Source organism: Scardinius erythrophthalmus (genome assembly GCF_964197995.2).
Source record: "Scardinius erythrophthalmus genome assembly, chromosome: 11".
NCBI classification, from domain to species: Eukaryota; Metazoa; Chordata; class Actinopteri; order Cypriniformes; family Leuciscidae; genus Scardinius; species Scardinius erythrophthalmus.
The window spans coordinates 12419757-12432089 of NC_138231.1; the positions used below are offsets into that span (position 1 = coordinate 12419757).

General features: G+C 37.0%; 2 protein-coding genes across 4 annotated transcripts in view; one reads left to right on the top strand and one right to left on the bottom strand.

Moving 5' to 3' along the window:
- The first annotated feature begins 785 nt into the window (after positions 1-785).
- Positions 786-6270, top strand: pla2g7 (phospholipase A2, group VII (platelet-activating factor acetylhydrolase, plasma)). 2 transcript variants are annotated; one of them, XM_081378168.1, is made up of 11 exons: positions 786-1597; positions 2046-2191; positions 2274-2424; positions 2600-2693; positions 2785-2853; positions 3437-3608; positions 3897-4010; positions 4150-4241; positions 4703-4873; positions 4953-5101; positions 5440-6270. In XM_081378168.1, the coding sequence occupies exons 1-11, from the start codon at positions 1519-1521 to the stop codon at positions 5538-5540; spliced, it is 1338 nt and encodes a 445-aa protein (XP_081234294.1). In that variant the 5' UTR covers positions 786-1518; the 3' UTR covers positions 5541-6270. The 2 variants fall into 2 exon arrangements, with proteins under 2 accessions (XP_081234294.1, XP_081234295.1); XM_081378169.1 differs by having other exon boundaries at positions 1272-1501.
- Positions 6235-12333, bottom strand: part of tdrd6a (tudor domain containing 6a) — a 48363-nt gene continuing 42264 nt past the window's right edge. Inside the window, exons 3-16 of one of the 2 annotated variants that reach the window (XM_081378167.1) lie at positions 12191-12315; positions 11968-12048; positions 11854-11884; positions 11652-11710; positions 11505-11559; positions 11297-11352; positions 11147-11201; positions 10163-10206; positions 7714-7768; positions 7535-7605; positions 7388-7445; positions 7197-7270; positions 7052-7106; positions 6235-6937 (exon numbers count right to left, since the gene is read on the bottom strand). In XM_081378167.1, coding sequence (XP_081234293.1) covers positions 6762-6937; positions 7052-7106; positions 7197-7270; positions 7388-7445; positions 7535-7605; positions 7714-7768; positions 10163-10206; positions 11147-11201; positions 11297-11352; positions 11505-11559; positions 11652-11710; positions 11854-11884; positions 11968-12048; positions 12191-12315 — 995 coding nt within the window. In that variant the 3' untranslated portion in view covers positions 6235-6761. The remainder of the gene's footprint in view (positions 6938-7051; positions 7107-7196; positions 7271-7387; positions 7446-7534; positions 7606-7713; positions 7769-10162; positions 10207-11146; positions 11202-11296; positions 11353-11504; positions 11560-11651; positions 11711-11853; positions 11885-11967; positions 12049-12190; positions 12316-12333) is intronic. The other variant, XM_081378166.1, reaches the window with a different exon arrangement.

Below are 12333 nucleotides of genomic sequence, written 5' to 3' on the forward strand. Positions count from 1 at the left end.
TATACATTTATGTATTTCTACATTTATTTATTTATTCATTTATTTCTTCCTACATTTCTTCCTGCGTAGGGTAATGAGGAGGGCGTGGTTTACCTCAGACATAGCAATCGAGCTCAGAGTAAGCGAAGGCGAAGGGTTGAGGCCACAGTGACACCCTGTGGCGAAATACAATAAGTATAGCTCACTGACATTGATACGGTCTGTGACTGCGAGGTATATGGTCAAAATCCTAAATCTTATTGTGTGATATGGATAGGCTACTCTTTATTCCGGACATGGCCGGAGAACCCCTTCAATGTCAACAGAGCCTGTCTAATTTCAGTGAGCTATTGTATTTCGCCACAGGGTGTCACTGTGGCCTCAACCCTTTGCCTTCGCTTACTCTGAGCTCGATTGCTATGTCTGAGGTAAGCCACGCCCTCCTCATTACCCTACGCAGGAAGAAATGTTGGAAGAAATAAATGAATAAATAAATAAATGTAGAAATAAATAAATGTAAAAATAAATAAATGTAGAAATGAATAAATGTATAAATAAATAAAAGAATAAATAAATAAACATGGAAAAAAATTAATATATACATAAATAAGGAAATAAATGTATAAATAATTATTTATTTTCGTTTTTTTGCTTTTCTATATTTATTTATATATTTATTTATTCTTTTTTACATTTATTTGTATATTTATTTATTTTTAATATTGGCAGCTTTGGAATTCCATAGTGAACTGCCCAACCTTTTGACGCTCTAAACGCCTTCTCCGGTCCGCTGTCAATCCCAAAATGCACTGCGCGAGCGTGAAGCTCAACGCTCTCCACTCCGCTCGCTCCGTGCCAGTTCAGCTCACTGAACTAATTAATTCCAAAACACCGAGTCGTTAACAACTAAAACAAGTCCTTTATTATTATTTTTATTTGTCTACAAATCTACTAACAGCATGTACACATTCATAAATCTTCGGCTTAATTTCTTTCATCGTTTAACATGAAACTGACTCGCATGCTGAACTGAACGAACATGCTTGCTTTGGTTCAGTCTGACTCTGCCAGTCCCAACAGATCCCCATTCCTGGAAAAGTGACTCATTTGTTTATTGACTGGATTTCCCAGTTTATTGCGTTTTTTTTTTTTTTTTCAAACCAGCTGTTTCGCCGGTCCGAATCTTGTTCAGACTCTGAAAGATTCTTAATTTCTGAACTGAACAGATTTGTTCAGTGAAGGGGGCGTGTTCGTTTAATAAGTCCAACCAATGATATGCTGCGTCACAACCCGCACTCGAATGCTATTGGCTTACGCGATAGTCCGTCTTTGAGGGCAGACACGCAGGCATTTCATTTTTAGTGCGAATCGTTTTCTCGACGAATCATTCACTGAACAGATTTGTTCAAAAACACTTTCACAAACTGATCCAAAAACAGCCTGATCTGTGACTCAATTTACAGACGTGTCGAGTCGCGGTCAGGATGAGGCTTCGCCTGTTGGTCTTCAGCTGACGCTTAATGTAAGTTAGCCCTGCTAATGTCGATGTATTTTGTCGGCAGACTTGTTCAACTGACTCTGGCCAAGAAGATATATGAATGGTCAAAGTCAACGGCGGGTAAGTCATTACAAATGAGATTTAAAAGTGGTTCGGCACTTCGCAATGGCTAGTATGCTAACTGTAAACAAGCTGGTTGTGTCACTGGTTTCGCTGTTTTTACAGCCACTTCCTATTGCGTCACTGATATATATATAAAAAAACATATTTCTTTAATAGTCAGACCATTGCTTTAACTGCTTTTCTTTTTATTTCTGTAAGCTGCTATTGTGCGGGACTGCGGGTAGTAACTATTACACTGACAACCACAGTGAACTCGCATGATCTAAGAGTAAAGTTACTTCTCTAAAAGACAGTATCCATGTGACTAATAAACCAAAAAGTGGTTATTCACAACAAGCACTGAGTTAGCTAAAAGAACCAAGAACAGTGTGACCTGAGTGAGTCAGTAAGCTTGTTTGAAAACTTGTGACATGAAAACTTGTGACATGTGGTTCTTGTTTTTCAGGTTTAAAGTTTATGCCAAAGGTGAACTGGTTGCTTGTTTTCGCAATGGGTAATTCAAATTGCCACAACAATACTATGAGTATCCCGCCAGGAAAAGGACCCCACCAAGTGGGATGCACAGACCTGATGGTGGGCCACACAGTACATGTAAGTGTGTACTTGAATTGTGTGTTCATGATTGTATGTGTGTCATTATCAGATTAATACATAGCCTATATATTTTTTCAAGGATACGTTCTTGAGACTCTACTATCCGTGCCAAGCATCCGAGAATCCTCAGCTGCCAGACTGGGTCCCGTGCAGAGAGTATTTCAACGGCCTCGCAGACTTTATGAAGATAAACAGAGCACTGAGTGAAAGAATTTTCAACTACCTCTTTGGTAAAAAAATTTTTTTTGTGTGGGCTATTCGGTGCTGGGGCTTTTGAAAATGTAGTTTGTGTCGTGACACACTGGCAGCTCACCATGCCACTTCCTGGCACTTTGATATGTGGTTAAAACATTGGTTGCCACTGTTGTCATGCTATGGCCATTTATGTATGTTTGTTCACATTAGGGTCTTGTAAAATCCCAGCAGCCTGGAGTGCATCATTTAAACCGGATGGGAAATATCCCGTCATTATCTTTTCTCATGGACTGGGAGCTTTCAGGTTTGGTTGGTTTGACAATTTAGGCACAAAAACCTGAACAATGATGCAGTATTTTACATTCCCACTGTGTTTTTGTGTGTTGTATGTTCAGGACATTGTATTCAGCCATATGTGTTGAACTGGCGTCGCAGGGCTTCATTGTTGCAGCCGTGGAGCACAGGTGCTTGCTTTCAGTTATTAGCTGTAAAAGCTTTTTTGCTTTCCATCGGACCAGTATGTTGAGATAAGAGATATCCGCTAACCACAAACTGACATGGTCACAATTATGGTTCAGAAATGTTCCTTGCCCTGAAAGGTTTTGTATGTTGTTATAGTCAAAGTGTGTGAGGAGTGTGCAAACAATAGTATAAACTAGGTCATCACATTTTTAACAGTGTTTACTGGTGGACTGACACATAACACAGGACTAACAGCAGCGACGGTCACACGACCTTTCAGGTTATGGAACTGGGATCGGAATTTAAACTAGTGTAAAAGTAGTGTAAACTATTAAGTCAAAATGGAACAATGGAAATGCTTTGTAGTATTGCAGTTTTAGGAAACATTTATCTATAAAGAGTATGAAGTGTGTTGAGCCTCACTATTAACTAGAAATTAGATTTTGCTACTTATGGTTATAAAATTAATATTTTATTAAATGAAGCCTGAAAAGACTGAAAATGAGCTAGTGACAGACCATTTTATCATGTGTTGTCTTTGTCCTGGTGTGTTTTACTTTCACTAAAATATCTTTTCAATTTCAGGGATGAATCTGCCTCTGCATCATTTTACTTCAGAGAACACGCTGAGCCGGGAACAAAAAGGCATCCGTCATGTGACATTGCCAAGCCTGTGTCTGATAATCTGGAGGAGGTTTGGATGTACTACAGGCCGTTGAAACCAGGGGAGCATGAGTTTCCTCTAAGAAACAAGCAAGTGAGGAAAATCTCAATACTCATCAGATATCTCAAACATATTCTTCCTATTCTAATCAGTCCTAGTCTGATATTTGTAGCCGTAAATGACTGAATTTGCTGCCGCCTTTCTCAAAATATTCGATTTTTGTGTTGTTTTGCACTGAAAACCCATCAATAATAGTAGTATTAGTGACAATTGTACTTGTTTGTAAATAATTACTGAAATGTATTGTGGTCCTGGCTAGTGCACAATTGATGAAACTGTCTGTGTTCCATGTAAATTAATCAAATGTCCTTTATGTTTCAGGTAAAGCAAAGAGCAGATGAATGCATCAAAGCCTTAAATATTCTCTTTGACATCAATTCAGGAAAGTCTGTCGAGAACATCTTACAGTCCAACTTTGATTTGTCAACATTGGAGGTGAATATTACAATGAGTTTAAACTTGTGAGAACAAAGAAAAAATAAACTGCTTGATCATATTCCGTAAGACTTTATTTATTATTGTACTGTAAATAAGTGATGGAGAGCTGGTGGTAATGAGCTTTTCTGCATTACAGAATTCCATGGACTTGTGTAGAATAGCAGTTATGGGGCATTCCTTCGGAGGCGCGACGGTGATCGAATGTTTGTGCAAGGATGTCAAATTCAAGTACGGTTTGTGCTGTCTAGCATGTCCAATACGTATCGTGACATAATTTGTGTTACAAGATCTTGTGGGTAGATTATTAGCATATTTAGCAGACTGTTTGAGAAACGATGCTTTCAGTCAGTGCGGTTGGCCTTTATTTTATCCTCCACTCTGATGTTTGAAAACTTCTGCAAGTTTCCTGTTTTTTTTTTTTTAGAAAAAAAGCCTCCCCCACTACTTGAAACCTTGTTATCACTCTAAATAGCCTTATAGAGAGAATCATGTACCAAAAAAAGTTAATGAAAACATTATTTGCATTAAATACAGAGGTGATTTTTCAGGAAGAAATTACACTTATTAGCCATGAAAGACATATTTACTTGCTAAACATCTAATTATAGGAACATGTTAATAGTGCTAGTAGCTTGTGAAGAGAGATTGAAAAACAAAATGTTCATCCTTGCATCAATGTTGCTTCTTAGGTGTGGCGTGGCACTGGACTCCTGGATGTTTCCCTTGGATGAGGAGATCTTCCCAGGAGTGAAGCAGCCAATCTTTTTTATCAACTCTGAAAAATTCCAGTGGATTGGGAATATCATTCGTATGAAGAAGCTGGACTCTGCCATGATTCCCAGAAAAATGATAACCATCAAGTCAGTAATTCTTTTTTTCATTCCCCTCCACAAAATATTTTTTTGCTTCGTTTAATTGTGCTTTACAATGTTTTGGCAGGGGGACAGTCCATCAGAGCTTCCCAGATTTCACATTTCTTACTGGGAACTGGATTGGAAGGCTCCTGAAGCTGAAAGGAGAGATTGATCCATATATAGCCATGGATCTTTCCAACAAAGCAACTTTGGCTTTTCTTCAGAGGCACTTAAGTGAGTTAATTTACCTTTTTTAGTATGAATGGTTCAGAGTGTTTCAGCTCTTGCTATTCCGTTAAATCGTTTGTAATACACTACCGTTTAGAAGTTTGGGGTAAGATTAAAAAAAAAAAAATGTATGGATGGATTAAATTGTCATTAAAAAGACGTCGCAGGTATAAATAACATTTTACACTATTTGAAAAAGGTAATTAATTTTTTTCAATAGTATTTCATAATGACTATTTTTGATCAAATCATTTCAGCCTTTTTGAGCATTTTTCGCCCCATGCTTAGTGTACAGAATACTGTGAACTTGTTTGCAATATTTAATTTTTAACTTTATTTTCCAGATCTGGACAGAGACTTCAATAAGTGGGATCCTTTAATTGATGGAAAAGATGACAACTTGATTCAAGGAACCAATATTGTTATACCACAATCATCTATGTAATCGAGTAACATGAAATGTTTAATCAGTACAATGATTTTGTAATGTGCAATGCAAATGTAAATGCAAATTCACATGAAACTGAGTCAGAAGGTTACATGAGAAAGGGCCTATCTATTTTGGAAATTTCATAAGAGACTTTAATATTGAATGCGGTGTACGATTGAATTTGCACTATGGATTAGACAGTGATCTTATGTAAATTACATTTAGTATTTTTTTAAACGGTAAACCTACAAATTACAGGATTTCTACCAGCTACATTGCAAAACAGTGCAATAGATTTTTTAACACCATTCTGTTACGTGCCTTATTGTTCTTACAGCCATGTAGAGCAGAGGTTTTTATATCAATTAAATGTTTTTCAGTGGATTCTGACATTACAAGGAGGCCATTAGCAGACAACCATTTACAAATATAAATACCATACTGTGAAATGTATTCAGCATAGTGTTTATACGTTGCCCTATATTGAGAACAATTTTAACACTGTAGAAAATAACCTTATTAGAGAGTCTACAATCATCTCTGGATCTGTAACAAACCTGTGATTTCCTGATTTGTAAATTATTGAAATCAATTTTTACACTACTCTCTGGTACTCTGACATTTTTTAAAAGCTATTATGTAAGATTTCAATATTTCTCGCTGGATTCCAGTACAGCCACAAAAAAATTGCACAATTTTTTCTTATATATTTGTGATTTTGTTTATTAAACATATCTTACCTTTGGCATGTCAATTTTTTTTTTTTTATACAAAAAGTCTGAATAATAACTGTTAAGATATGTTCGTATTAGTGCTGCACACAAAGGGAGTATATTTATTAAAGAAAATTTCAACCAGTTACCACAAAATGCAGCAAATTGCTTTTTCACCACAAGTGTAAACTTTTAAGAGCATCTGAACAAATAACAAAATCCTTGTACAAAGTATAATTTAGAAACAGTTTTAGAAATCCATTAAGGAACACAATGAAAGGCTGTGTAATAAATGGAAAAACAAAACAGCCTTCATATCTGCAAAGTGAAATCGGTGAACAGTACTGGAAGGTGAAAACTCCAGCTCAACTCTATGAACAAGCAGCAGTGCTTACTGTTGCTACTATACGGTTTATGGTAACAAGTAGACAACCCCACTTAATACAAATTTAAATGTAATAAACAAAATGGAAAAACCATGCACAAACAAAATCAACTATTTTTAGGGACATCAAAGTTTACATTAGTCACGTTTTTCTTTTTCACTCTCCGGCTCACATACTTCTGCATGGGATTCTTGCAAAACACCAACAAAAATGACATCATCGTCAGATGCGTCCTCAACTCTCAGGGTCAGATGAGTGACTTGTGGATCCTCTGAGTTGGTGCAATCAGATGTATTTGACTTCTCTTGTAAGCCTGTGAAGCAAACGACCATCAGTTCAGTTCAACCGGTTCAGTCTCATTACTTCAAAGAAAAGCATTAGGACTATTTAGGACACTTCCATTTAAATGTATACTTAAATTACTAACATGAAGATTCTTCAGCATCAGGATCGATTTCCGTGACCATCACATCTCCCTGAAGCTGCAGTATTCAAAGTAAAGGAGATATTAATAAAATAAAAAAATAAAACATATGTTTGTGGCTCAAGAATTAACTGTAAGCTTATAATACCGTGCCATCAGATGCTGTGTCAGATTCTGCTCCATCATCACTGGTCAGAACAATAAGATCTCCAGTAACATCTACTAAAAAATAAAATCCATGGTTTCTGTTAGAATGCTACACATCCATTCTATTGTTAAAATAGAAGCGCTTTACATTAAACTATTTTTAATTGAATATGGAATTCCAACATGACATACCATTAAACGCCTCAGGTAAGGTATTTGTTTCATGCTCAGTCTCGCATGCATCCTGTACCTGCAAAAACATGATATGAGAGGAAAATACTTTCAGCCACTGAGTGGTGTAGGTCTTTAAAAAGACAAACGTGAGAAAAAGCAAAACACCTTATCATGGGGAGCAACATCAAGAAAATCCATCAGTAAATCCACTCCGGTACTCATCTTGGCACAGTCTTCTAAAGTCACATTAAAAAAAATGGAACAGTCAACTACTCTTCCATGCAGATTTATAAACACCAAAACATAAAACTAAAGTATGTTTTATATGAAGTATGAAGGGTAACCTCTTTGCTCTCCAGCTGAAGTATTCAAGTCATCTTGGGAGCGATCCAGTTCAAGCTGGAGTACAAATATATTTAAAGGGATAAAACACCAAAAAAAAATTAACATTTGCTGTTAATTTACTCACCCTCAGGCCATCCCAGATGTAGGTGACTTTTTCTTCAGTAGACCAGTAAAGAAGATTTTTTACCTGAAACCGTGGTCCTTAGTGATTCATATAATGCAAGTCAATGGCTACCGTCACTTTGATAGTCCAAAAAAACCTATACACGCAAAAGAAAATACCCGTGGCTCCTGCTGATAAATTATGGTTTTATGAAGCAAAACGATCGGTCTGTGCAAGAAACTGAACATTTACAACATTATCTGTAATCCAGTTTGGATCGTAAGATACCTGTCGCATAGGCCTCGTTTACACTGCAGGTCTTGATGCCCAATTCTGATTTGTTACATTTATCCGATTTTTCTGACCATCCATTTACACGTTCTTTCAACTGTGACGCCTGAAAATAGTCCCCAGCTAGGTAACTTCCAACGCTCCCTGTGCAAGCAGGTTGTCACGTTGGTAATGTTGACGGAAGGTAGCCTATTTTCAGGCGCTGTGTCATGTCATATTACGCCTGCTGCACTCATGGTACGGCAGTAAAGTTTCTTGATTATTACGCAGGAATGAGAGTATAGTTCCTAGCCATATCAGCCTAGAAAATCACAACTTTTCATTTTCCGTCAGTCTTTAGTGCACGATGTAACTACAGAAGAGTCAAGTTTTAAATAGGAAAAATATCAAAACTCTTTGGTCATTTTTTTGAGAGAAATGCTAATGGTCTTGTCCACTTCAATGATGTATGCTAAGCTATGCTAAAAGTGGTACCGCCAGAACCGGAGATCGGCTGAATGGATTCAAAAACGGTAAAACTCAACTGTTTAACTCTGGGGGAGTTGTAAAATGAGCCTATTTCCAAAAAAAGTGGAGTATCCCTTTAACAAGGAGCGGTCGGTCTGAAATTTTGTTGTGTACAATATGTAGTGTCAATGTTTGTCCACATTCCTCTCCTACGACAACACAACGTTTCGTCGGGCCATCCGTTCCTTTGCAGATGCACGTTGGGGTTTCTCTTCTCATTAAGCCGCGGAGACGTTGCCTAATGCCTCAGAAAATCGCATTGGCACATATCCGATTTATTTCCACATATGAATGAGGCCTGAAACCGATCTCGAAATATCCGAATGCATGCGGTTTTTTTTCCTGTTTACACTGTCATAGAACACATCAGATCTGTGTCACATATGAGCAAAAAATCGGAATTGGGTCACATTTCACTGACAGTGTAAACGAGGCCGCATAATGACGTAGGCATGAGAGCAAAATCATTGTTGACGCATGTTGTATAGACAGATTGTCATTATGTGACAGGAAGCTCAGGCTCCAGACTGCCGTAAACACGCTCAAGAAGGTTTGCCGAAGCTGTGGATTACAGGTAATAATGTTGTAAATAATTTTCAGTTTCTTGCACAGACCAATCGTTTCTCTTCATAAGACCTAAATGTATTGTCAGGAGCCACCAGCAATAATTTTGTTTTGCTGGTATATATGTTTTGTTTTTGTTTTTTTCACTATCAAAGTGATGGTAGCCGTCGACTTTTATATTATATGAAGGACCACGGTTTCAGGTAAAAATCTTTACTGTTATACTGAAAGAAAAAATGTCACCTACATCTTGGAAGGCCTGAGGGCGAGTAAATTAACAGAACATTAACAGAACAAAAATGAAAATTCTGTCATTTATTACTCACCCTCATGTCGGTCCAAACCCACAAGACCTTCGTTCATCTTCGTAACACAAATGAAGATATTTTTGATATCCTCCATAGACAGCAACGTCATTGCATATTAGTAAAGACATCGTTAAAATAGTCCATGTGACTAAAGGGGTTCAACCCTAATATTATGGAGCGACGAGAATACTTGAGTGCAAAAAAACAAACAAAAATAATGAATTGATTCAACAATTTCTTCTCGGCGGTGTCAGATCTCCTATGCTATTTGCGTATTAAACAGTACAGCGCTTCCGGGTTCTACGTCAGAACGCCGGCTCACTATTGGCCAGCATCAGCATCAGACGCATGTCACACTGCAGTTACACCACAAATAGCATATGAGATCTGACACAGAAGAGAAGAAACTGTTAAATAAAGTCGTTATTTTTGTGCACAAAATGAATCCATGTAGTCACATGGACTATTTTTAACAATTTCTTTACTACCTTTCTGGGCCTTGAAATTTGCAATCCCGTTGCGGTCTATGAAACCTCAGAACGTTCAGAAACCTCTTGGATTTCATCAATAAGATCTTAATTTGTTTTACAAAGATGAACGAAGGTCTTACGGGGTTTGGAACGACATGAGGGTGAGTAATTAATGACAGAATGTGTTCTTAGTATGTGTACTTACACTCAGTACTTGAACAAGTGCACCTTCCCCCAATGCATCTTCAACTAAACACAAACAAGAAATTCAGCCTTTAAATGCATTCAGATCTAAGATACTCACATCAAAACTTTTCACAATGACTTCATATTTCATTGTCTTACAATATAAAGATATTCATTTTTATTCAAATGCAGATTTAATAGATTTAAAGGGATAGTTCACCCAAAAATTCTGTCATCATTTACTCACCCTCATGTCGTTCCAAACCCATAAGATCTCGTTCATCTTTGGAACACAAATGAAGATCTTAATGATGAAATCTGAGAGCTTTCTTTCTCTCCATTAACAGCTACGCAACTACCACTTTGACACATCAAAAAGTTCAAAGAGATCATAAAACTAATTCATACAAATTGAGCAGTTTGTCCAAATTTTCTGAAGTGACACGATAGCATCATATGATGAACAGTTTCAATTTAGGCATTTATTCACAAATGAACAATCAACGCACACATCAGTTATGATAAACGGAACTAACGAGGCTCATTCTCGTGTTTCGCAGCAAGTTTGAGCCTGGTTGGCCTTCAGTGGATAAAAGCCTAAATTCATTATGTTCATCATATAAAGTGATCATCTCTGCAGAAAAGTTGGGCTAAACTGCTCAGTTCATATGGATTAGTTTTATGATCGCTTTATGAACTTTTTGAAGCGTCAAAGTGGTAGTTGGGTAGCTGTCAATGGAGAGAACAGAAATCTCTCAGATTTCATTCAAAATATCTTCATTTGTGTTCTGAAGACGGACAAAAGTCTTATGGGTTTGGAACAACATGTGGGTGAGTAAATGACAATTTTCATATTTGGGTGAACAAACCCTTTAAGAATTATTTTATGCATACAGACATTATACAAACTATAGAACATTCATAGAATAAGTGTACTATGCACTATGTAATAACTGAAGTACCAATACTTTAATAAATAGGCCTATCAAGCAAGCTCACTTACCCTCAGAATCTTCAACCGAAACAATGGAGCAGGACACACACCCCTTGTCTTGAGGCTGCATTTATTTACATGAACATGTTGAGACTCTTCAAGCTATCTGATTACTGTCACTCAATTGCATTTGATTGGTAAAACAGCACCACACTGTACCTGGTCTGCAAGTTCATCGCCTGGATCCATTTGGTCAATGAGCGTTTCCTCTTCATCTGGACATAATTAAAAATGCTATTTTGAACTTAATTTTGCATTTATGATTTACACCATAGTATAAAATAGTAATGCAAGTATATAGCGCTTTCTTCATTTCCTTAGTGGTATGTGATGCAATAATTCTTTAAATAGGTATATAAACTCATACCATTTGGTTCTTCAGACTCCAAAGCGACTGTAGTTCCATATTCTGCATCTTCGTCCTGATGTATACAGAGAAACAATTGGTTTCTACATGTAAGCTATTCCCAACCGCTGTAAACATTCTACTTACCACGATTAAACGTATATTTACCTTTGAAGCACTGTTCTTCAATGAGGTACATGTTCCCTTGGTTACATCTTGAATAGTTACTATTTAATTCAAATGAAGAGATAGAGAGAGGGAAAAAATGCTGTCACCTTTTACGGCATTGGTGGAGAACAATGAGTATTGTGCCCTCTAATTTTTTCCGTTAAAATATATAATACATAATAGATATAGATATAATACATACCACTTGGAACTGCAGCTTCAATGCTTGAAGTCTGCAATTAAAACACTGGATGAGTAAATAATGCTTTCTAATTTTTTACACACAAATGCACAAGTAGATTCTAGCGTTCCACACCTGCAATGGCTTCTCTGGCAGAATTTCAAAGATGTTGAGTGGATCTACGACCACCTCAGAATCATGCTCCACAAGCAAAACCTGAAAAATACACAGAAAAAAATAACCTGAAGATGAATTTGAAGTCAGACAAGACAAAAAGTACAAGTTTCTTTACCAGAAAAATAACAAGGGCAGCTCTTTAAACAAACATTTGTGAATTCCAAGAGAAAGATACACTCACTAATGCAGCATCTTCAGAAACCTTTAAAATTCGTGCTGTGCACCAATTCCTCCTTACATGAGACCAGATCACACAATCTGACCCAACAGGCTTCTTCTCTGTCGATCGCCTCAAATAGCCCAAGTCTTAAAAAAATATATATA

Coding starts and splice junctions, on each gene's coding strand:
- pla2g7 (XM_081378168.1), top strand. CDS start 1,519: ATGTCGATGTATTTTGTCGGCAGACTTGTTCAACTGACTCTGGCCAAG. Junction 3,609..3,896: donor TTCCTCTAAGAAACAAGCAA/GTGAGGAAAATC, acceptor TTTATGTTTCAG/GTAAAGCAAAGAGCAGATGA. Junction 4,874..4,952: donor AGAAAAATGATAACCATCAA/GTCAGTAATTCT, acceptor ATGTTTTGGCAG/GGGGACAGTCCATCAGAGCT.